Genomic DNA, 26,811 nt, shown 5'->3' on the forward strand with positions numbered 1-26,811 from the left:
CACAATTACCAATTATTACAATGAAATGCTGCCAAAAGCATTTCACATTAATGAATATCCAAGTATTTTACCATTTCATCAAATCTAACGTGCTTCCTTGGAAGAGAAGTAGTTGATTTAGTTACCTTATTTACTATTGGTAACAAATGCAAAAATCATAATTAGAATTTCACGACTTTAAATACATGAATCCCATCAGTCATCTATAATAAAATCAACATCACTCAAGGCAAACCATGTTCTCACAGAACAATGTAGATGAAATATAATGTTGAAAAGAAGAAAACAAATAAATTAAAGTAAAAATTATGATTATTGCTATTATTTTAATATAAGCATAAAGATCTATGCAGCCACTTCCTCCTATCTCTAATGATCTAGAAAGCAAACATCATCATCTTAAGCAGTTAATGATTAGCACAAACTCGAGAAAAACTCAGATTCCTCCTGGGAAAATAGACAATGATGTATGTGAGATCAATCTACTTGACTGGGCTGAAACTCTTTTATAAATGCTTTGGCTTCCATATAAAGTCTAATAAAATTATAAGTACACATTATACATAAAATTCAATAGATTTACAAAGAGCCATCCTGTTTTAATTTCTCTAGTAACTTGTCACATTCACCCCAGTTGTAACATGTAACAATTTGTCTAAGGAAAAAAAACGTATGACACAGGTAACAGAGTAAGGTAAGAATAAAACCCTTAACAAAATAATTATTCTTACTCTTTCCTCTTATTACCTTTAATTGCCCTTTATTTCCTTTTACTTTGTGTGTGTTTGACTATACTTACAGAGGACTATGTATTTTGCAAGTATGTTTTTAATAGGCTTTTTTCAAGTATGCTACTATGTTTCTGTACTAACATAGCTACATTCCAAATCATGAATTATTGCAATTAATGATAAGGGCATTCTTCTAAACGCATAAGGCTTGAGAGATGGCTAAAAGGGCAGTCAGTAGCCCAGATGCCTACCTCTAGCATGGCATAGTCACCAGAAAACTGGTGGAGCCCACAAGCATATCAAGTATAACCAAAATATAAAATAAAATAAGACAAATTGTAAAATGTAAGTGACTTAGGTGATGGGGATATGGTTTTTCAGTAGTGCACGTGAGATGTCCTGAGTTAAATTCCCAACCCAGATACACACTAAATAACAATAAGTTAAATATGTTATATAAAATGTTTTTATGTTAAAAAATGATATAGAATTCAGTGGAGATTTTTTTCTTTTTTTTTTCTTTTTTATTTTTAGGGAAGAGAAAGGGGATCATATCGGTAATGGTCAAGGACAATCCCTGGCTCAGGAGTGATTACTGGTAGTAGTTGAAGCCAATATATGGCTGATTCAAATTGGGATTGGAGGGATGAAAGGTCTTAACACCTATTTAATTTCTCTGGCCTCAAGTTAGTTATATTTTCAAAAAGCACTTTCTGACATTAGGATTGAAATGTATAATCCAAAAGAGCTTTTTCATGAAGTGGTCACAGCTGTTTCTACACTCAATGATGTAAGTATATGGTTCTGATTAATGTCTATTGATAGAAACTACTTGTACACTGGATTCCCTTGATTATTGTGGCTTAGTGTGGCCCATTCTTGATCTATTTGGAAGGTCAAATGGTATAATTAAATAAATGATTTACAACAAGTTTCTGTTTTGGTTTGTTGATGGAACACATCTGGCAGTGCTCAGGGTGTACTCTTGACACTGTGCTCAGGAATTTCTTATGTCTGAGCTTGGAAAACTCTATGCCAGGGATCTCTAGCCAGAGATGAGTCAGCCTGGCTGGGTCAGCTGTGGGCAATGCAAGGACACTGGCCACTGTACTATCACTATGGCCCCTATACCAAGTCTCTTGCCTATGTTAAGACTGCCATCACCTTCCAGAAAAGAGTTCTCTAAAACAAAAAATGGCTAAAGTACAAGCATGGGATTTTAAAATAAAAAAAGAACTAATCAATCAAAATATCTATTTTGGGGCTGGCGAGGTGGCGCTAGAGGTAAGGTGTCTGCCTTGCAAGTGCTAGCCAAGGAAGGACCAGGGTTCGATCCCCCGGCGTCCCATATGGTCCCCCCAAGCCAGGGGCAATTTCGGAGTGCTTAGCCAGGAGTAACCCTGAGCATCAAATGGGTGTGGCCCAAAAAAACAAACAAAAATATTTCTTTTCCCATCATTTTATAATGCTATTTAGCTTGCCCAGATAAGCAAATTGTAGATAATATACTAAGCTTTATTTTTTCAAAGAAAATATTTGTCATAAAATTTATGCTCACATTTGCATTCCTTACAGCATTTGCCATCCACATATGCAGGAGCTGACATAAGTGGGCAGTCAGGAGTCTGGCAGTTCAGAGTCTCACAATGAACGGTTCCATTCTGAGAAGAAAACAATAATTAAAGAAGTTTCAGTTTACAGTTTGATCTTTATGTATTCTTTAATTTATTTTATAAATTTATCTCTTATGATTCAGAAAATCCATATGTACATATATGTTATAATAGGCATTATAACATCATATAACAACAATGTTATTACAAATTGGATAAGTGTTATTATCTTTCAGTTTCAGGGAATAGCAGGACAAAGTAAGGGCTATATTCATGCCTCCCCAAATTACTCAAAAAATTACACTATAAACTAGGAGTCTTTTAGAATAGTTGCTGCCATCCTGGAGACCCAGTTACAGGACAAAATATTTTCCAGTGAATGTTTAAGCTAGTCATGAAACCAGTATAAATCAATGCTGACAACCACTATAAAATGTATCAAACTTCGAAAAGAATGAGTAGTTTGATTCCTAAATATCACTCAGAATATGGCTTGCAATGATTCTAGTTTTTGGTCTCAATATGCTATATCCATAATTTTACTAAATTCAAATATGTGGCTCTCTTAATAATAGAAAAAAACTTTATCAGATTTGCAAAACATTATCATTTTAATAAAAACAGAGTATTTTCCTAAGCAGGTATATGGGTATCGCAGTTATCTTCAAACTTATCATTTATACAGGATTCTGATAACTTAATCTTCCTACATATAGGATATTATGCTTTATTATAAACAAAAAATCTGGGAATATTTTTAAAGACTTATTCAGTCTATACTTGCCAACCAATTGTAAAATGGAATGGCTGTGTAATTTAAAAATTAAAAACCAAGCAATTTTTGATCAATTTATCTGAAAAGGATATATTTTTGACATAGTTCTCAAATATACTCTACCGAATTTGTGAATAATTACTAGATAGCCTCTTTACTTATATCTTTTAATTTGTATTTCATTGTCTTAGTAAAATTTAAAGACTCTCTTATTCATTTAAAGTCCATTATTTATTAATGTGGTTCGATGTGGTCACGTGTTCTGCTTTATATAAGTTAATTTTATTAAAGTGAGTTAATAGGAAAATAAGGAGAAGCTTTTGGAGATGTTAATAATAACTGTATAGACAATTATGGGAATTGCTTTGTTTATTGTGTATACTAATAAACTTAAACCTGGTAGCATTTCTAAGCCATAATCATCTTTATGTGGTAGACAGTGTCTTTAATAATGCAAGACGCAGTTATTTAGATTTGTCTGGGTCTGCCAGCACTTTAATGTTGTATTTTAAGGAAATGAATCTTGAAATTTTCATGATTACATTGTGTTAATAAATTTTTAAAGAATGGGACATAGAGTCCCTTGGTCTCAATTCCAGTGGAAACCATACCAAGCATGTGCAGTTCTTACAGCCATCTGTCCAAGACTCAAATTCTCTGTAGGTGGTTCCCTTCACGGTGCAAGTCCTCTCACAATAGCACTGATCCAATCTATTCATTCGTTGCTCAGCTCGAGACAGCTGTAGCACAAAGGAAGGGTTCATACTGTTCATTATCAGAAATACAAATTCAGGATAGACCAGGAGACGTTTAATAATATTTAAGAACATAGCAGCAATGATGGCTGTGTCCACCAAGATTTTGTTATGAGTGCCTCCATTTTTGAAAGGTATTTTCCAATTGTTTGTTGCAAATATTACTCTGATATTTGAAAGCAATCATAATTTATACAATATGAAGTATAAATAACTTCACCCACTATAAAAGCACTACATAACAAAGTTTAGGATTTTTACTGGGTCATAAAAACAATACAAAATATAGCATTCAGATTATTAATAACTATTCTTGACTACAATAGTCTAGTGAAACTGCAAATAACCCTAAAATATGCTGAAGTCCTAAAAGATCACTGTACTGAAATATTGAAATAAAAAGCAATTGTCAATTCATTGTCTTTATATAATCCAATTCTTTATGGTGTCCTCTAATCTTTCTTATAATAAAAATTAAATAAAATAAATCATAAAAAGTATAAATTCTGTTTTAATAAGAAATATTAATATCAAATAACTTACATAATTTTTGATTTTGTGATAAGATGACTAGAATTTAAACATTCATAAGCATTTTAGACAAGTTCTTTTGAGCAAATGTGTAGCAAACATTTTAGTATAGAAAATGTCATAATGGAAATATTTCTGTTCATAAGAGGAACTAGAAATAACAATAGGTATTTAAAATTCCACACTATATTTGTAAGTACTTTTTACCTTCACTGATGTTTTGGCTAAAATGTCCTGCAACTCCATGATTTTCTGCACAAGTCCATGGAAGTCATTGCAAGTTGGACAGGCTGGAATTACAAACATCAAATTGCCAAGATGAGGTTATAAAGGGCTAAATCTACAAACAAATCATGACCAAATTAAACAAGTACAAATTTCACCAAACAGTACAAGAACCAAAGGACTTACTGCGATTAAGATCTGGACACTGAACAACAAATCCTTGGGGCATCACAAGTATTTGAACGTCTTGCATTATACCCTGTATGTGAACATTATTTAAAAGGGAATGTTATTTTCATCTACCCAGATTATGCTTATCAAGATAATAAAATAAAATAATAAAGGAGAGTCATCAAAATCCTGAGTGAAACTTTTTTGGGCATACTAAATCTACTTCAACTCAATGAGAAAAATAGAATAGATAGAGATTATCTGTGGAGTGTCACTGATAGTATTTTGAAGTCATAAGATTAAATGTCAAGATATAATGAAGAATAATCATATTTTGTGTGTTGGTTTGTGAAGTTATTTTTAGTCACTAAATAAATCTTTATAAAACCTTATAAATCAATCTGAATATTCAGTTCTGGTTATAGTTATAGTACAATTGATACCACTTACACATTAACTATAATTATCAAAAAGATAGGAAAACATAGTCATAATGGAAATACTCATTTATGCATTTGAGGACAATAGTTTTAAGACAATAAGGTTTAAAGCAGTTACAGAAAAAGTTCGTCTCTAAAATATAGAAATTTTAACATAATTTTTAATAATGGATGAAAATAGCCCATTTTATACAAAAGACCACATCATGTTTGTAGGGAAATATTTTATGACTTTAATCAATATGATGTAATTATATCCCTGCTTACTACTAAAAGCAAAAGGCAAATAGGGGCTGGAGAGATAGCATGGAGCTAAGGCGTTTGCCTTTCATGCAGGAGCTCATTGGTTTGAATCCCAGCGTCCCATATGGTCCCCCGTGCCTGCCAGGAGCAATTTCTGAGCCTGGAGCCAGAAATAACCCCTGAGCACTGCCGGGTGTGACCCAAAAACCACAAAAAAAAATGAAGAAAGAAAGAAAGAAAGAAAGAAAGAAAGAAAGAAAGAAAGAAAGAAAGAAAGAAAGAAAAGAAAGAAAGAAAGAAAGAAAGAAAGAAAGAAAGAAAAAAGAAGAAAGAAAGAAAGAAAGAAAGAAAAGAAGGGAAGAAGAAGAAAGAAAGAAAGAAAGAAAAGAAAGAAAGAAGAAGAAAGAAAGAAAAAGAAAGAAAGAAAGAAAGAAATGAAAGAAAGAAAGAAGAAAGAAGAAAGAAAGAAAGAAAGAAAGAAAGAAAGAAAGAAAGAAAGAAAGAAAGAAAGAAAGAAAGAAAGAAAGAAAGAAAGAAAGAAAGAAAGAAAGAAAGAAAGAAAGAAAGAAAGAAAGAAAGAAAGAAAAAGGCAAATAAAATTCAAATGTTAGCTTATCAAATCTCTTTTTTTCACTACTCTTTTGTCTTTCATTTCACATTTTAAAAATGCTAACCAAGTATCCAGTAACTGGAGCATTCAGTACACAATCAAAACAAATAAAATGTAGACACAAAGTTATAACCAGGATGTTGTATGGTAGAGTATATATAGTCCACAAGCTTAATGTGTTCAATAACTTAACACAAAAATAGCATCAATAAGTATAATTAATGGGTAAAAATGTTCTACTCATTTACATGAGTTTGAATTGAAGATACTGCATTTAAGAAAGACTTGGCAGCAATGTGAATAACATTCTTTAGTTTATGAACTACACAACTCTAATGAGCATCATTCATAAACTATATAAAACACTTCCCTCTAGAAGAGTCCTTGTAATTAATTCACTAAAGGAATTCTAAAGTCATATGTTGTTTCATAAAATGTCTCCTTTAATTAAATATGGACAATTTGATACTTAAAACGAATTTGTTATCAACAGGAATAAAACATTGATTTCATTTTCAGAACTTGAAATTATGTAAAGAGTTCCCAACAGATGACTTTGGACAAACCACTAAAACTTCCTGAACAGGTTTATAAATATTTAAGAAATGAATTTAAAAACCCTATTACAAGGCAAGTGCTACTATAATTTAATAGACTAGCACATTCAAGACACCTTGATTCCAGTTAACTGACAGTACATTTTTAAAGCCTTATGAAAATTTATAAACCTTACATAGAACACAATTTTAAAGATACTAGAACCTATTCTATCTAGAAATACTTCACTGAAAATAATACCTACCTATAAACTTTAAAAACCCACTTTTATTTAACCTTTAAAATACCCACATTCAAGTACTTTCAAAGTCACAGTCATTAGACATTTATATTTAAGCAATTTACAATATTATATCCTCATTATTAAAAATAGATAAAGTTAAAAAATGTATGGCCTGCCTATAAAATATTAAAGAAAATTCATAAATTAACATTGATTCCTTGTCTTGATAGGTCAGTAAATAAATAATAAATCCTTTTTAACTTACTAGAGGAAAATTGAGTAAACTATTATGAATATGATATTGAAAATATTTTGATCCTATCAGTAGCCTTCTTCTAAAAGTATAATCAGGGATTATTTTTCAATGGTGAGTAAGTTATTTCTACATTTTGTTACTTTTAATGCTTAATTTCAAGAAAGCTACAAAATTGGCCTGACTGCACCATGAAGGTAACTTCTGTATTGTCTACAGAATAAATTTAATATTGAAAAAAAGAGAAATTAGTGTTGGCTAGCTACATAAAGCATACAGTAAAAAAAAAAAAGTAGAAGATACATATAGATTTACACACATAAACCATTATACAAACCAAATTACTTTATTCAGTAAATGTAATTTTCTAAATTTACTTGAGATCATATGCTCAAAATGTAGCCAAAATTTACCTTGAAATATCCATGTGCATTATTTCTTTGTCCCAGCCAAAACGATGTGCCTTGAGGTAAATCTGTGGATGGCTTTTCTGCCACTCTTTCATATATTCTACAAAAAATGAAACATCAGATAATTGTGAGATACCAGTCACTTCTTAGAATCTTCCATTAATCTTCCATTAAATGTTCCATTTAATCTAAATTAAAAATATCTCACTTACTTATTACAGTCAATATGTAAAATTAAATGGGAGGCACTGATGGCTAAGGAGAGCTTGTGCCACTTGTCATCAGCCAAAATGTAAGGAAACACTTCTGTGTGAGGATGATCACTGCCTGAGCGGTAATGCAGTCTGACTTCATTCCGATGGCCACTGGTTTCAAGTTCCAAGTACCTGCACACAGATGAAGCCCATAGAGGCCATTGAAAAGAAAATAAATGAACATAACCTATGTTTTCATAAAGGCACATAACAGACCTACTTTCACTATTTCTCCCATTAGTAAAACTAAAAAACACATTATGTAGCAAATATGAAAGTTGGAAAGATGAAGGAAAGAAAGAAAGACTCTCAGGACTAAAAAACAACACTGTGGTAAATTTACTAGGGTCACTCATTTGATTGTCCGACCTTATATATATCCTACGAATGAAGATATAGAAGTCAGTAACTGAAAAAAATACCAATAGAAAGAAATAAAAATAATAATAATTGCAAAAAAGTCTAACTTTCTCTACCAGTCAAAGGGAAGCATATCATGATGAAAAAAAAAAAAATTATAGACAGCCAAACACTAAACGGTTCCAGCCAAATACGAGTTGAAAAAGATGAGGTTCTGTCCTCAATTTGGCCAGTAAAAGGAAAGTCAGAAACCAAAACTTCTACTCCACTGAAGCAGAATTTAGGCAACTAAAATATAAGAAGTTTAAGCTGAAGGCTGGCAATAAGTTTCCCTCCTGGGATCAATGGGCATACAAGAGGAAGAAGCTGGATATCCATCCCTAAAACCTCTCCTAACTTCTACCAAGAGATTACACAAAATCCCATGACAAGTCTCTCTATCAAGGTCAATGGACTAAATGCACCAGTTAAGAGACGAGTGACGAAATGGATCAGAAAACCAAAACCAACATTTTGCTGCCTGCAAAAACACATATGAATAGTCAGAAAGAAAAAAAAAAAACACATACTCAAAGTCAAAGGTTTAAAGAAGGGCCGGAGAGATAGCACAGCGGTAGGGTGTTTGCCTTGCAAGAGGTGGACCTAAGATCAATGGTGGTTCCAGTCCAGGCATCCCAGGTGGTCCTCTGTGCCTGCCAGGAGCTATTTCTGAGCAGAGAGCCAGAAGTAACCCCTGAGCGCCACCGGTGTGGCCCCCAAAACAAAAACAAACAAACAAACAAAGTTGAAAGAAAAATCTTCAAGTAAACAACTCTTTTAAAAGGGGTGCGGTGGCCATACTAATATCAGACTTCAGGCTTAAAAAGGTTATAAGATACAGAGACTATCATTTCTTAATAATCAAAGCAGTTTAAATCAGGAAGAAATCACACTCCTAAATATACGTACATCCAATGAAAGGGCCAGAAAAATACTTACAATAATTGATAGTACACTTAAAGAAATCAGTAGCAATACAAAATAATTGGAGACTTGAGCACTGCTAGTAGTCACCTCTGATGGATCAATAGGGTAAAATTGAACAAGGATATTCTGGCATTTAAGGAAGAAACGGAGAGGCCAGAGAGATAGCACAGCAGTAGAGCATTTGCCTTGCACACAGCCACCCGGGATGGACCTAGATTTGATTTCTGGCATCCCATATGATCCCCGGAGCCTGCCAGAAACGATATCTGAGTGCAGAGTCAGAAATAACCCCTGAGAGCCACCAGGTGTGGCTCAAAAACCAAAAGGAAGAAATGAAATAGTGGATCATAGTATATATATAAATATATATACATATATATGTATATAATATACATATGAATTTGCATCCCAAAAAGATGAATACAAATTCTTCTCCTATGCATATGGGAAATTCTCCAGTTAGACAATATACTGGGTCATAAAACATATCTCTATTATAAATTTGAGTCACACTCATCTGTACTCAGGATGTACTTCTAAGTCTGAACTCTGGGATTGCTCCTGGTGAAGCGGGGGGGGGGGGGGGGTTGGGGGGGCGTGGAAATGGGGGGAAAGGGACTGACGGACTATATGAGGTGTATGGGATCAAACTCAGATAAGTTGAGTGAAAGGCAACCATCCTCCCCACTGTACTCTCTCCAGCCCCTAAAAATAACTAGAATATTCAAAGTAAGAAAATATATATTAGATCTTGGTGCCGGAGAGATAGCATGGAGGTAGGGCGTTTGTCATTCATGCAGAAGATCATTGGTTCGATTCCCGGCATCCCAGGATGTGATTTCTTAGCATAGTGCCAGGAGTAAACCCTGAGTGTGACCCAAAAACCAAAAAAAAAAAAAAAAAATAGAAAGAAAAGAATATACATTAGATTTTAGAAAAAATATGAAACTTGATTTTTTGAATTTTCTAAGAAGGTACTATATTAAAAAAGAGAGAGAGATTATAAATAACCACATTTAAATCAGTTACAGTTTTAGCTCCATATATTCCTTTAGTAAATTAGTTATTTCAAACTGATTATTGAATTTTGTTTCAAATTAAACTCTGATACTAAAATTAATCAAAGTATCTCTTCTTTCTAAAGATATAAAATGGTCATATATCTTGAAAATTTTCTTCCATAAGAATGAAAGGACAGAAATTGTATCAACTGTCTTCTCAGACTAGGATACACTGAAGATAAAAGGGAGTTACAAACCAAAACAAAGATGTAACTTTAACACCTGGAAATGAAACACCTCACTAATGAACAACTGTGGGTGAGAAAAAAAATCAAAGTAGAAAAGAAATAATTCCTGAAAACAAATGAGAATGAAGACATAAATTATCAGAATTTTAGGGATAAAGCAAAATATATATTAAGAGGAGAATTAATAGATTTCTGAGCATTCCTTAGGAAGGAAGAAAGAATCTATGTAACTAATTTAATGGCACAACTTATGAAATTGGAAATGACAAAAAAATTTGAACTGAAAACAGGTAAGAAGGAAAGAATAAAACATAGAGCAGAAATTAATGAACTGGACATCCAAAAACTCCAAAAGATAAACTCCAAAAGAAAGCAAGAGTTGATATCTTGAAAATTAAAAAAAAATCAATAAACCATTTTCAAAACTCACAGAGAAAGAGAAACTTAAAAGTCACATCATCAATGAAAGAAAGGGAAATGTCACTAAAGATAATACAGAAATTCAAACAATAATCAAAACTATTAACCACAATCCCATAACAAATTCAATGAGGAAAAGAATAAATGCACACTGAGGAAAAAATAAATGTGGCAACTAGTAACTACATCTGGCAAGAAAAGATTGACCCATCTCAAAAACCCAAGCCTATCTATGTAAAAAAACAAACAAACAAACAAAAAACAATGAAAGAGAAGAGATGCTAAAAAATACCATTCAAAATTGTGCCTCAGAAAATGAAGTATCTTGGAGTCAACTAAAGAACTGAAAGACTTATACAAAGACTACAAAAACAGTGCTTAAAGAAATAAAAGAAGGCACAAGGAAATGGAAACACATCCCTTGCTCATGAGCTGGGAGGATTAGCATTATTTATCTAGCAATACATCCCAAAACATTGTATAGATTTATTACAATCCCTTTAAGGTTAACTAGTACTTTTTAAAAGATACAGATCAAAGAATCCTGAAATGCATACAGACTAATAAAATTTTATGAATACCTAAAGCAATCCATGAGGAAAAGATGAGAGGCATTTTTCCCAATGTTTATTGTACTATGAAGTAGTATTCATGAAAACAGCAGGGATTAGAATACAGAAAGGCCCTCAGATCAATAGAATATACTTGAAAATTATGAGACCAATCCACAAATATATGATTATTGATCTTTGATAAAGGAAAAAGAAATATAAAGTGTAGCAAAGAAAGCCTCCAGAAAAAATAATGTTGGGCAAATTGGTCAACTTCATGAAATAAATTGAACTCAGACGCTCCTTAAGGCTATTCACAAAAGTTACATCAAAACTGGATTAAAGATTCTAATATCAGACCTGAAATATTAAGGTATATATGAGAAATGTAGGCAGAATGCTCCATGATATTGGAGCTAAAGTTACTTTCAAGGAAGAAACTCTACTGGAAGCAAAGATAAGCAAATGGAACTACATTTAACTAAGAAACTTCTGCACCTCAAAGAACAGTTGGTGCAGAAAGTGGCTAGGATAAGAATACTCCCCAAGAATGGGATAAACTATTCACTCCATACCAATCTTGATGTCCAAGATATACTAGGCACTGATGTCCAAGATATACAAGCAAGAAAAATCATAACCCAATACAAAACTAGTAAGAAGAGAGGAACAGACATTTCCTCAAAGTCCTACAGGTCATTATAGAGATCCAAAAGACACATAAAAAATGCTCCACATCATTAATCACCTGATAGATGCAAATTAAAACTACAATCAGACACCATCTTGTACCACAGAGATTGGCACTCACCACTAAAAGAAGAACAACCAATGCTATGTACTATGAAGTAGTACTATGAAGTATTATTTAACTAGCTGTAGTATTTAACTGTAATGCAGGATGTTTTTGCCATATCCATTAGTCAATGTACCAATGCTGGTACAGAGGCAGGAAGAAAGGGTCTCCCATACACTGCTGGTTGGAATGCCAACTGGTCCAAAAACAAATTAGAAGATTTTATTCCAAAACAATACTTAAAAAAACCACTATAAACTGATCTTCCTTATGAGCCAGCAATGCTACTGCTAGAAATAAACCCCAGGAGACTAAAAACACAACGTTGAAAAGCCTTCTGCATCTATATATTCACTGCAGCACTATTCACAATCATCAGAATCTGGGGGGGAAAAGTACCCATTAATAGTTGAATGGCTATTGAAACGGTGGTACATCTACACAATAGGATATTATGCAGTTGAGAAAAATAAAGTCAAGAAATTTGTTTATAAATGAATGAATATGTAGAGTTGCAAGGCTGAGCAAATGAGTAAGAGGGAGAGGAATATGCATAGAATGATCACACATATTTGCAGGATATAAGTAAAAGATACTATGGTAATAATATCCATAGATAATAGAGACAAGAGCTAGGAAAATCAGACTATTGTAGGAAATTTGCCACAAAACTCTAGGGAGTGCAGATAGGGCAGAGAAAGAAGCATTATGACTGTAATAATTGAATTTTATCATTCTAGACAAGGATTGAGTATTGAAAAAAGATAGAGTGACAGGCATGGTACCCCTCAGTAATAACATGCAAACCACTGTATGGAAAAGGGGGATAAAGGAAATGAAGAGAGAGAGAGAGAGAGAGAGAGAGAGAGAGAGAGAGGAAAAATCTCTGTTCTAGAGGCTGTCAGGGGAAGGGCATGAAAAAAACTGGGGACATTGTTAGTGGGAAATGTGTATTCGTGAAGGGTGTTGTACATTACATGATTTAAACTCAATAATGAATTTTTTTTATTTGTGAAAAATACAACTACTGTATCATTAACAGCCTTGTGACTATGATCTTTAAATAGACTTATTACAAAAATGTTTGTATATAAATGCTTAAAGAAGCTTTTCTCATAGCAGATAAAACTATAAACAATCTAGGATTACTTTTAAACAGCCTAGCATAAATGGCAAAACTGTGATAAAACTGTATCATGAAATATTACTGATTAATAAAAGTGAATAACTACATGATGTATAATAAAATGTGTGAAGAAGAAAAGCAATTTTGGAGGTACAGTAATAACCTAAAGTAGACATATTAGAATCATTGTTTAGAGCACAAGTGTTGTATCCAAAATGACATAAAAAGCCTGTAATTTACTGATTAATGTCTTTAAAAGAGCTATTATTTCAATACTCAAATATTAGAAAATGATATGAGAGGAACAAATCATTAAACCTGAAAAAATCTATTAGGAAAAAAAGAAACAGAATTATAAGAACTCAATAATACAATATTATTAAGTCTTAAAAGGAGTGTGGAAATTGAAGATCAAATCAGTACCTCAATTTCAGTATATTATTCTGGCATGTAAGAATAGTAAATATGAAATAAAAAAGAAATTAATAAAGAGAATATATAAAAATTGGCAATGCCAACAGGAAAGATTTCAGAATCATGGGAATTTCAGAGATGTGGTAGAGAAGAAATAAAAGTTGAAGAAATAACTGGTATTAAGTATCCATTCCTGAAGGGCAACATAGCAGAGTGAATGACTAGAAAATAATTATATAGGCTAGTGGCAAGCTAAAAATCAAAACAGGAACCATTATCTTGGTTTCAGACCAAATCACTTTCAAACTAGAGGAGATAGTATAAGATATGGAGGAACATTACTTACTGGTTATGGGAGTGATGAACAAATGAACTTAACTGATTGACACATATGCAGCAAATGAAAGGACAGCAATGTTTATGAAACAATTGTTATAGACCTGAGAAGTTGCAAAAATAACCACACATAATTCTGCAAAATTGTAAAACCCACTCACATTTCCTCATACATCAATTATATATATATATGTATATATATACATATATATAGTAGTTGTAGTAAAGAATCAAGTCCAAAGTAAAGAATAGAAAGAAGTTCGTCTAGCAGCATAGTCAGAATCTTTTACCTTCTCCCCACTAATAATAAAGACATATTCTTCTCGAATTGCACATGGAACATTGTTCAAGACAGTCACGTGCTTAGATACAACTTGGACATCCACAAAAAAAATCCCACAAAAATAGAAATCATACTGTTATCTTCTCAGACCACAAAGCCACAAAATTAGAAATTATAAAAAGAAAGTGGGCAATTAAATATTTAGAAACTGAGCAACATATTGTTCCATAAACTATGGATCAAAGAGGAACTCAAAAAAAAACTAAGATTTCTCATATCAAATGAGAATGAAATAGCAAATGACTAGAAAATCTATCAGACAGATACAAAAATTACAATGAGAAAAATTTATAATTTTTCACGCAGATACACAATTAAAGAAAAGTTTAAATCCAAGGCATAGTGTATCAACTCCAAAAACTAGAATATCAAATGAATTTCAAAGTAAGCAGAAGGCAGGAGATAATAAAAGAATGTAGGGCTGGAACAACAGCACAGTGGGAAGGACATTTGCTGTGCATGCAGACAACCCAGGCATTCATATAGTACCCTAAGACTGCCAGAAGTGTGATTTTTGATTGCAGAGCCAGGAGCAATCCCTGAGTGCCAGGTGTTCCCCCCCCCCAAAAAAAAAAAAGCTTACAGAAATCAGTGATATAGAAAAACAACAAAAAAAGCTATATAAAAGATCAATGTTGAGTCTCTGAAAAAATAAATAAATAAATGAGTTGGACAGATCTTTTTGGACAGATCTTTACTCATATTCACAAGAAAAAGAGTTAAAGATCAGATAAGATAAGAGATGAAAGAGGAAAAATCATGATATATCATAAATACAGCATAGTACAAAACAACATGGACTTTCATACCACTAAGGCACAATAGAATATCCAATGACACCCTCTAGTATCTGGGCTTTTTTGCTTGTTTTGAGGGCTACACCCTGTGGCAATCAGGTTTCTCCTTGCTTTGTGCTAAAAAATTACTCTTGGTAGCCTCAAGGGACCAAAGGGGATGCCTTGAATTGATCCCAGGTCAGCAGCATCCAAGGCAAATGCACTACTTGCAGTGTTATCACTCTGGCACCTAGTCAATTAATTTTTGACAAAGGATTTGAGAACAATAAATAAAGCCTGATCAATAGTTGGTATTGGGACAAGTGTTATAAGGATGTATAAAAAATTAAACCTGGACTTACACAAAAGTCAATTAAAAGTAGATCAAACACCTTGAAATCTGACCAAAATCTATAAAGTACAATGAGAAAAACAGAGTTAAAATGCTCTAAGACTTAAACATATAGAGTTTTCAATATCATGATGCCAAAGGCAAAGGCTGCGATATCAAAAATAAGCAAATGCTACTTTTTCAAACTAAAGGTTTCTTTATGGCAAAAAAAAAAATACTCGCCCAAACTAAACAATAGCTAAAGGGAGAAAATATTTTCACTCAACATTTAAAGGGTTGATATACACTTATACAGGATGTGCAAAGTATTAACAAAAATTTACCTCTCAATATCTAAAAACTGCATAAAAATAGGGAAAGGAAATGGACAGACACCTTTCTGAGGAATACTGACAGATGGCCAGTGGACACATGACAAAAATGTTCATTGTCACTTATTAGAGGACTCCAAATCAAGATGACAATGAGATATTATCTTACACTGTAAGGATGGCACATATCAAAATTATTGGGAACAATTAGTGTTGGAGTGGACATGGTGAAAAGAAACTGATCAACTGCTAGTGGGAAGATTGTATGGTTCATCCCCTACTGAAAATCATATGTAAGGTCCTCAATAAAATCAGAGTTGAGCTGCCATGTGATCCAAATATTTAATATTGTTGGTTTCTTTATTTTTAAAATGAAAAAATTTAAAAAGAAAAGAGACAGAGAGTTTAAAATAGTTAAAGATTACTAGAATTCTAAGGGATTTAGTAGCTGAGATTTCACTTTATTTCATTTGCAATGATAAAATTGCATTTCCAAGGTTTATTTTAAAAGACATATGAAACATCAATTCTCTTTTTAATCACTAAAAATGCTATTTATTTATCACAGAGAGAAAGTGGATTCAAATATCCCTGGATCTGTAAAGTCATCTACAATGGCATCAGTGATCAAATGGGCACAGAAAATACAGAACCTGGTATCAGTATGGGTAGCAGATTAGGCATTTGCCTTGGATGCAATTCACCCAGCTTCAATCCTCAGTGCCCCCTATTGACCCATGAAACCTGATGGTTTTGATTCCAGAACTCACAGCCTAAGTACTAAGCCTGAGAATAGGTGGGTGTGGCCTAAAAAAAAAAAGAAAAATAAAAACAATATTTTATACATCTAATTGACCTGTGCTGACATTACTTTTAAGAGTTCCACCATTTGCCTTTGTGCTATAATAAGAAGTAAATTCGTTTATGCCTACATGGAGGTAGGCTATGGTGGTGGGTGGGAGATTGGGAACACTGATAAAGGGAAAATCACACTTGTGGCCATTTGGTATTTGAACATTTTATGCCTGAAATAACTATTATTGGTAAATCACAATGTTATAGTAAAATTTAGAAAAAATAAATAAAAGAATACAAATACAGATAAAGTCCACATGGAAATATAAGCTCAAGGAAACATATTCCATGAATACTTAATATATAGAATATTTAATTCTTAATTTTCTTTTCAAATTTAATTTTTCAATTTAATTATTTCTTTTTTTTAGGAAGTAGAGCTTTTAATTATTTGCTTGAATATTGTGTATTTTCAGCAGCAGATCAAAGAATGACTTATTACTAAGTGAGAAAATGTTCACCAAATTAAATTATTTTTATTACCTTCTTTTAATAAACTTGTATGATACATATATATGGTACCTACAGGATATACACCCATGAGTACATACATAAGAGAAAGTATCAAAACACTAATGTAAATGAAATTATAGATAATTTAGTTTTGTTATTTGTTTAATTTTTACACAAAAATAGAATCTCCCCAAGAATATCTATGCATATATTTTTTTACTTTAAAAATTTTTTTTCTTTTTTTTCTCTTTATTTGAATATCTTGATTACATAAATGATTGTGATAAGGTTTCAGTCATATAAAGATCACCCCTCTTCACCAGTGCAACATTCCCGCCACCAAAGTCCCAAATCTCCCTCCATCCCACCCCACCCCCACCTGTACTCCAGACAGGCTTTCCAGTTCCCTCATTCATTTACTTGATTATGGTAGTTCTCAGTGTAGTTATTTCTATAACTATGCTCACCACTCATGTGGTGAGCTTCATGGAGTGAGCTGGTGTTCCAGCCAAAATATACAGGGCACTGACAGAACTTTACAAAAAAAAAACATCTAATCCCATCAAAAAATGGGAAGAAATGAACAGACACTTTGATAAAAAAGAAATACAAATGGCCAAAAGACACATGAAAAAATGCTCCTCGTCACTAATCATCAGAGAGATGCAAATCTAAACAACGATGAGATACCACCTCACACCACAGAGATTGGCGCACATCACAAAGAATGAGAACAATCAGTGCTGGAGGGGATGTGGAGAGAAAGGAACTCTTATCCACTGCTGGTGGGAATGCCGTCTAGTACAGCCTCTATGGAAAGCGATATGGAGGTTTCTTCAAAAACTGGAAATTGAGCTCCCATTCGACCCAGCTATTCCACTCCTAGGGATATACCCTAGGAGCACAAGAATACAATACAAAAACCCCTTCCTCACACCTATATTTATTGCAGCACTATTCACAATAGCCAGGCTCTGGAAACAACCAAGATACCCTTCAACAGACGAATGGCTAAAGAAACTGTGGTACATATACACAATGGAATATTATGCAGCCGTCAGGAGAGATGAAGTCATGAAATTTTCCTATACATGGATGTACATGGAATCTATCATGCTCAGTGAAATAAGTCAGAGGGAGAGAGAGAGATGCAGAATAGTCTCACTCATCTATGGGTTTTAAGAAAAATAAAAGTCATTTTTGTAATTATTTCTTTTTGAGGGGGGTTTCAGTCAGAGTCAGCAGTGCTCAGGGGTTACTCCTGGTTCTATGCTCAGAAATCGCTCCTGGCAGGCTCGGGGGACTATATGGGATGCAGGGATTTGAACCACTGTCCTTCTGCATGCAAGGCAAACACTCTACTTCCATGCTATCTCTCTGGCCCCTTAATTTTATTTTTATATATTTAAAAAAATAGCTTGTTGCTTAATAATGTCAAAATTTATATTATTAATGCACAAAATTACCACAACCCACATCCACCAATGTATCCATGAACCTCCAATATTTTGTTATTACTTGAAGCATGGTTTTCTGGCTCTTACACTCCCATATGTTCCACCTACAGTTTTGTATTCCAAGGCTTTTGCCACCACTTGATACAATCTGCTCACTTGTTTTGTCTCCTATATTCTACAGATGAGTGATAATACCTGATACTATTTATCTCTTTGATTTACTTTGCTCTATGTGTTACATTCTTTTTTTTATCCACATTACTACAAATTGTATAATTTCATAAATTCTTAGATCTTCATAGATTTCATCATGCAATATACATCGGTTTCTTTAACCATTCATATTTTATTTGAACTGTTCCTATTTCTTGGGTACTGTACTAAGTGCTGCGATGAAGACAGGAAAGCTCACCTCATTTTGAATTTATAGTTGTTAATGTTTCTGTTGAATTAAAGTTCCTGTTTGAAGACCAGATTACAACAAATAGAATCATAGAATCCCTGTATGTTGATCATGGTATATAATACTTTTGATATAACTGATAGAATCAATTCACTAAGATATTGTTGAGGGTATTTGCATTGATTTTCACCATTTGAAATATTGTTATTTAATTTAATTTTTTAGTAATAACTCTAATTTCCGGGTATGTATTGATGGTTTCTTAGCAGCTGTTAGGAAAAGATCCCTTTTCCTCCATACTTCAAAAGAGTTAGTGGAATATGAGCACTAAGTACAGTTTAAAATTTCAGTAGAATTCATTGGTGAACAAGTCTGGACAATGTCTTTTTAGTGAATCAATAACCGTACATATTATTAGTCTGTTCAGATTTTCTACTTCATCTTGATTCAATCTTTAGAGTTTGAATGAGTCTGAGATTCATTATTTTTTTTTAGGTTCTCCAGCATAGTTGTACAGAGTTGCTCATAGTAACCTTAGTTTCTTTTCCATTTTTTGTTTTGTTTTGTTTTGTTTTTTACTTCTGGCTCTATGCTCAGAAATCACTCCTGGCAGGCTCAGGGGACCATATGGTATGCTGGGATTCGAACCACTGTCTTTCTGCATGCAAGGCAAATGCCCTACCTCTATGCTATCTCTCCGGCCCTGTTAGTTTCTTTTAGGTTAAACTTTTTCCATTTATTCAGATTTAATTTGGTTTTCTCTTTTATGTTTTTCCAAAGTTAGTCAAGCAAAGTGTCGATCATGCGTATTCTTTGGAAAAACCATCCCAGTTTCGTTGAACATTTACATTATTTTCTAGATTACTATGTTATTAATTTCTGCTTCATTATTTGTGTTAAGGATGGGTTTGGCTTAGGGTTACAGTTAGGTTTAGGATTAGGGTTATGGTTAGAGTGTTAATGTTAGGGTTATGGATATGGTTGGTGTAAGGGTTACAGATAGGATTAAAGATAGTTTTATGTTTAGGGGTAGCTTTAGGTTTTGAGTGTTAGGGTTATGGCTAGAAAAATCATAGTATAATATGGTGAGTACAGTGCTTTTATGAATATTATCTTTTATTGTTGCTAATTATGAATCAATAAGCAGAGCACATATTTCCTTAGTTTGTGTCCTCTTTATTTTCAAAGCAAGTATTATCAGTTTTTTTGTATAACTCTGCCACCATTTTAAGCGAGTTTATTCCAAGGTATATGCTTTTCTGAGGTACAATTGTAAATGAAAAATTTGGGATCTCCTTATTCTCTGATTATTGTATATAGAAAAGCCATGGAATTTTGCATATAAATGTTGTAGTTTGCCATGTAGCTATACAATTCTATTGTTTCTAGAATCCTATTTTTACTATTTAGGATTTTCTAAAGAAGGCATCATTTTCTCTACAAACAGTGCGAGCTTGACTTCTTCCTTTCCAATTGTGACACTTTTGATATTGTTATGGCAAGTACTTCCAGAACTATATCAGATAAAAGTGGTATGAGTGAACAACCTTGTCTTGTTCCTGATCTTAGAGGAAAGACTTTTATTTTTTCCCCATTAAGTATAATGGTTACATAGGCTTGTGGTAAATGGCTTTGGCTATATTCAGAAAAAGTCCTTCTACTCTCATCTTGCAGAGAATTTTTATCATGAAGGTTTGTTGGTCCCTTATCTGCTTCTATTGCTATAATATTTTTATTTTTTCATTAGTTATATGGTATATTATGTTGATTGACTTGGGTATGTTAAACCATTCTTACATCCCAGGAATGAATCCTACTTGTCCATGATGTTGAGCTTTAAATAAATTGTTGGATTCTATTTGCAAGTATTTTGTTGAGGATCTTTGCATCTGTGTTCATCAAAGATATCAGTCAGTAATTCACTGCGATTTTTCTTGTCTGCTTTTGGTATCAGGCTAATGTTAGCTTTACAGAAACATTTTGGGAGTGTTTTTGTTTCTTTTTTTTTCACTGTGAATAATATTTTTATTTTATTTTTTAATTAAATAATTTTTATTTTGACCAAAGTAAAATTACAAATCTTTCACAGTAATATTTTAGGTACATAGTGACATTGAATCAGGGGCATTCCCACCACCAGTGTTTTTGTTCTTTATTTATCTGTCCTAGCTTGTAAGGATTGACAGTATATTCTCTTTACAGGTTTGAGAAAAACCATTAGTGAATCAAAGTGAGCTAGGCATTTGTTTAGAAAAAGCCTTTTGATTAACAATTTAGTTTCCTCTACAGTAATAGATCTGTTCAGATATTTCTCATCATCTGGTTCAGCCTTGGTGATTTATAAGAATTCAAAACTTATCCACTTTTTCTATATTCTCTCATTTCATGACAGATTCTCAAAGTAAACTCTAATTATCCTCTGAATTTCTCAAGTACCTTTCATGATATTCCACTTTAAATTTCTGATTTTCTTTTATTATTGTTCTCTGTCTCTTTATGTAAGTCTTGGCTAATGGTTTATAGATCTTTTATAATTTTTTAAAGATAAAATTATTGCTTTCATTGATCTTTGGATGATTTTGTGAGTTTCCAATTCATTAATTTCTGCATTAAGTTTTATTCTTTCCTTCCTCCTGCCTGCTTTCATATTATTTTGTTGGTCATTTTTAATTTCTTAAGATGTGGCATTAAGTTATTTATATAGGCTATTTCTTCCATCCTGATGAATATCTGCAAAGCTATCCATTTTTCTCTTAATACGAAGGCTGGAGTGATAGCATGATCAGATAGAACATTTGCCTAGCACAAGCTGACCCAGATTCGATCCCCAGTATCCCATATGGACCCTCAAGCCTGCCAGAAATAACTTCTGAGAGTAAAACTAGGAGTAACCCTGAGCACTGTGGGATGTGGCCAAAAAAAAAAAATGTTTTTTTCTGTATCACCCAAATACTGATAGCTAGTTTTCTCATTCTCTTTGTTACCAATAATCTGTCTGGCCACTGGTTGTTTGATAGTGAACTATTTAATTTCCATTCCGTCTCCATTTCTATTTGTAATTTATTTCTATTTTCAGTGCACCATGATCTGAAAAGATATTTGATACAATTTCTGTCCTCTTGACTTTATAAAGGTACCAAAAACATTTTTGGACTCTTTTCTAACTTTGTGACAAAAAGATATTTGATATAATTAATTTTTTTTACTTTTTTGAATATTTAATTGTCGCAGTATGTGAGATAATGTTCCATCTGTACTAAAAGAGAATGTGCCTTTAGATTTTAGCTTTCTAATTCCTTATTTGGGAATAAATATTATGTGTCCAATGAAAACAATATTATAATAAAGTCTATCTAATTTTTCCTATTGATATATCACCTTGGGATTATTAGCATTTGCTTTATAAATTTTGCTATCACTGTCGTGATGCATACATGTTAATGATTGTAAAGTCCTCTTTATCTATTCATCTCTTAACCAGTATGAAATGTCCATCGCTACCTCATTTCTTTTTATGACTCCAGTAGACAACCAAGGTCCAGCCTAGATTAGCCATGTACAAGGCAAATGCCCTACCACTGCACAACCGCTCTGGCCCCAATTCTGGCATTTTTTGAGAGAATTCACTTTGTTGAAATATTGATATATAGGAATTTGTTACTATATATTTGTGGGAAACTTAATTGATTATGCTGTTTAGCCATAGATTTTTTTATATGACATCATCAATGTCTGTGATATAATTGGCTTTTTAGAGCAGTGTTTTTTAACCTTTGTGTGCAAAGACACACTTTTTTCATGAAAAAAATCATAAGACACACCACCATTAGAAATGTTTAAAAAATTTTAACTTGGTGCCTATATTGATATATTTAAAGTAATTCTCTTGAATAGGAATCAAATAAACACAAAGAAATTATTTTAAAATTATTTTATTGTGATATAATAAATGATAGTGATTTGGTCTATTTGTGAGCTGAAGCCGCATGTTGTGGATGAAATTGGAATTTCTCCCACGGCACACCAGACAATATCTCACGGCACATTAGTGTGCCACGGCACAGTGGTTGAAAAACACTGTTTTAGAGATGTCACAGCTGCAGCTTCTACAAGAAATAATTTTTATCCCTCTTTCAACTTTGAAGAATAGCCTTGCGAGGTAGATGATTCTTGTTTGGAAAAATTTGTTGTGAATCTTAAACATTTTTTCCTTGTATAGTAGGTGTTACTCTTTCTTGCTTCTCTAAGGAGGCTCATCTGTTATTGGTTCTCGCTATTTTTATTGCAATATCTCTTGATATTGCCCTGTTAAGGCTTACTTTGATTAGAGCTCTGAGCCTCTTCTATTAGTTACTTAACCTACCTCTTCGACTCAAGAAAGTTATTATCACTTATTCAAATAGTCTTTTCCCCTTTTTTTTTTTTTATTTCAGAATTCCTATTATTTGGGGGTTGTTCTTCCTGCTATTATCAAGAATATATTTGATAATCTTTCAATTGTACTGTCTCTTTTCTATAGCCTCTTCTTTTGTAGTGGAGCAATATATTGTAGCTGAGTTCACTAATTCAGTTTTCTGCTTCATCCACTCAGTTACTGAGACTTTCTACTGTAGAAACATTACTAATTTAAGATTAGTAGAACCTCTAGCAACATTACTTGTATTTAAATAAGCTCTTTGAGCTTTCCCTCAGGATGTCTTTAGGTTTATTGATTCTATATTTAAGGTTAATTTTTCAGGTAATTACTCACTAAAGAACTGCTGCTCTAAAGTCTTTGTGAGACAGATTACAAAGGTCTGATATAGTTGAAAATCTCTTGAATATTTATGTTTATGCTGACATTAATGTTGAAATATCTAGATTTCTTCCTTTGGGGGGGGGTGTGGGGGACTTTGGGGCCACACCTGGTGGTGCTCAAAGTTTATTCCTGGATCTGAACTCAGGAATTAAACTCTTGGCACTATCAGGGAAACCATATAGCTTGCCAGGTATTGAACCTGGGTCAGTCACTTGCAAAGTAAGTGGCTTACCTGCTGCATTCTAGCCACATAATAATAATTTCCATTATTCCTGGTGTCTATTGTCTGAGGAATGGGACAGAGGGCAATCGTATTTTCAGGCTTCTCTCACCAGTGGGTATGGTTCTAATTACTTCCCAAGAGTACCTAATCTGATTGGGACTCTGGCTCATTAGGATGAGATGAATTTAATTCAGGACTAAGTATATTGGCCTACAAGCACAGGTCTAGATCAAAGTCAAGTGGACTCAACATGAAACTCTGGCTTCTCTATTCTGGTTCAGTGCAGATCAACACTGAATATGCAATTAGTGGCAGCTTGCAAGTCTGGTAAATACGTGGAGGAACTCACCTGGGGATTTCTTTTTAGCATTTCTGATCAGGCCATGATCAGTACAGACCTTCTCCTGGGTCTAAACATGATTCAATTATTACACTTTATCAAAATAAAATAAAACTTTTATTCTTGATGTAGTTTTGCCTATTAGAAATGTATGAATCAGTTCTGATGAACAAAGTAACTTGGTATTATTTTAAAATATGTATTCTATGCACATTAAATACTACTTTTGTATTGGATAAATCCATATTATGTGTTTCCTCAAGTATATATGAAAATGTTATTTTTAATTTCACGATACTTTATTGAAATATATATAAGTATATTGACATATGTAAATAAATTATTTTTAAATGTTCAATATCCAGGATAATTACATTCTAAAATGTGATTTCTCATTTTTACCTTTACCTAAAAAAATGATTCATTACAGATTTATCCACCTTAAGTGACCACAGACTCCTCCATCATCCTATATATTATTTCACCCAGTTTCAAATTCAGTCTTAAATTAGTAACTTGACACCTAAATAAAATTATTGAATTCTATAAAGCCGATAAAGGGTGGTCTATGTGGAAATTTCCATCCGAGGTAATGCATTCTGAAATTATGGGTAGACAATAAAGGAAAAGTACTGGTGCATAAGACAAATTTCTAGGCAGATTGTATTTGAAAGAAAAGAATTAGTCACAGGGGAGTGTAAGCTGACAACGCTGTAGTATTTGTGTTCTGACATGTGTCATGGTAATCATATCTCTCCTATTGTTCTAAATAAATAAGAACTCACAAAAAAGGCAGTAAGATACAAGTGTCAAACACTGAGGTGACATTTTGTTCTTAGTAAATCTCAAGAATTCCCAACTTAAATGAACATAAGACATCCTAAATAAAAAATTTTCCTGAAATATGAAAATAGTAAGAAATGTAGAACCTTAGCTGAATACCATTTTCAAATTTTAGCAAAAATATAGAAAAATCAAATGACTTGGTGTAATCTTTTGGTAGTCAAAAATATGCTGCAGTTCTAAAACAGAAAAGCTGTCAAGTTGGAGTTAGAACAGACTATCCTGCTAAAAATGTTGGCCTTTCATTTTCATGACCAGAATCCTCATTTATCTGACAAGTTATGCCAGATATTTTATTTTATTCATGTAATGCTATTACTATGTCTATTTAAAGATAGAAAGCTTAAGGGAGGAGAGATAGTTCAGTGGTTAGACGCTTGCCTTCCTTCCACCAGACCAACCAGGGTACTTTTCCCAATTGCCCATACAGTTGCCTGAGCCCCTAAACCAAAAGAGATTTAGAATGTTACAGGAATGGAACCCTCCACACAGACCAAGAGTAAGCCTGAGCACTGTTGAGTATGGCCCCAACCACCCACTCCCCAAAATATAACAAAGCCAAATATATAAAGGACTAAAAACTGCTCTTTAAAAAATAAAGTTGAACCAAACTACTGTAATTGATATTGAATATTCAGAGTTGGAAGTTGGAAGATATTTGTTTTTGTTTTTGTTTGGGGGCCACACTCAACTATGCTCGTGGCATATTCCTAATTCTGCCGTGGCAGGCCCAGGGAACCATACAGAGTCCCAGGTATCTGACTCAGGTATGGTGTTTACAATAAGAGCTTTACCTGCCGTACTTTCTTTCCAGCCCTGGAAATAAAGCATTTGTAATATATTTATTTCAATTACTGGTGGGCGAAATAGAATTTATTTTTAAAATAATAAGCATATCTTTTAAATATACAAATACAAGAAAGTTCAATAAAAAGAGAAAAGAATTTTTAAAACAAGACGTTGGTAGCAATCTAATTTTGCCTTTAATATATTTTGCGCATACTATTATCTTGTTTTATATAAACCTGTGACATTTTAGTTTAATAAATGCAGTACTATATAAAGCTATTAAGGAAAAGGTAGAAAACATAAGCAATATTACCCATAAGAAAATAAGATGTGAGAATGTTGCACTGATGAAGGGGTGGGTGCTCTGTTTATGACTGAAATCCAACTACAATCATGCTTGTAATTGTGGTGCATAAATAAAGATTTTATAAAATTAAAAAATGAAAGAAAATAAGATGTTACTTTCACTAAATCTTATTTAGTACAGGTGAATAATTCTCATTAAAAGTACATAAGTTGGGGGTAGGTAAAAGCACAAGATTAGGAGCAGGAGTACTAGCAAATATGAAGATTAATTTCTCAGCACCCCGGTACTAGATGATCATCAGATAATTGCCAGATATCACTGTGGAGAATCCATCACCACCTCCATATGTTATCTAACTGTGCCGTATCCTCTTGGGTGATCTGATACTTTCTGGCACTTTAGGAGACCAAGCTACATGATGAACTCAGGTTTCAGCATTGAGCTATCTGAACCAATTGACCAAATTCTCTGGAATTGACCCAGGTTTTCCATAATCACTGCTAGGGAAACAAATGACATCACCACCAGGCAAATGACATACACACACCACC

General features: G+C 33.1%; 1 protein-coding gene across 1 annotated transcript in view; it reads right to left on the reverse strand.

The window, feature by feature from the left end:
* The window catches only part of NELL2 (neural EGFL like 2), a 305,773-nt gene that overhangs the window by 187,168 nt on the left and 91,794 nt on the right, over window positions 1-26,811 (reverse strand). The window contains exons 4-9 of the mRNA XM_049783795.1: window positions 7,751-7,924; window positions 7,542-7,638; window positions 4,817-4,889; window positions 4,613-4,695; window positions 3,731-3,859; window positions 2,290-2,392 (exon numbers count right to left, since the gene is read on the reverse strand). Of these exons, the coding sequence (XP_049639752.1) occupies window positions 2,290-2,392; window positions 3,731-3,859; window positions 4,613-4,695; window positions 4,817-4,889; window positions 7,542-7,638; window positions 7,751-7,924 (659 nt within the window). The remainder of the gene's footprint in view (window positions 1-2,289; window positions 2,393-3,730; window positions 3,860-4,612; window positions 4,696-4,816; window positions 4,890-7,541; window positions 7,639-7,750; window positions 7,925-26,811) is intronic.

This window comes from Suncus etruscus, chromosome 11 (assembly GCF_024139225.1).
Source record: "Suncus etruscus isolate mSunEtr1 chromosome 11, mSunEtr1.pri.cur, whole genome shotgun sequence".
Lineage (NCBI taxonomy): Eukaryota > Metazoa > Chordata > Mammalia > Eulipotyphla > Soricidae > Suncus > Suncus etruscus.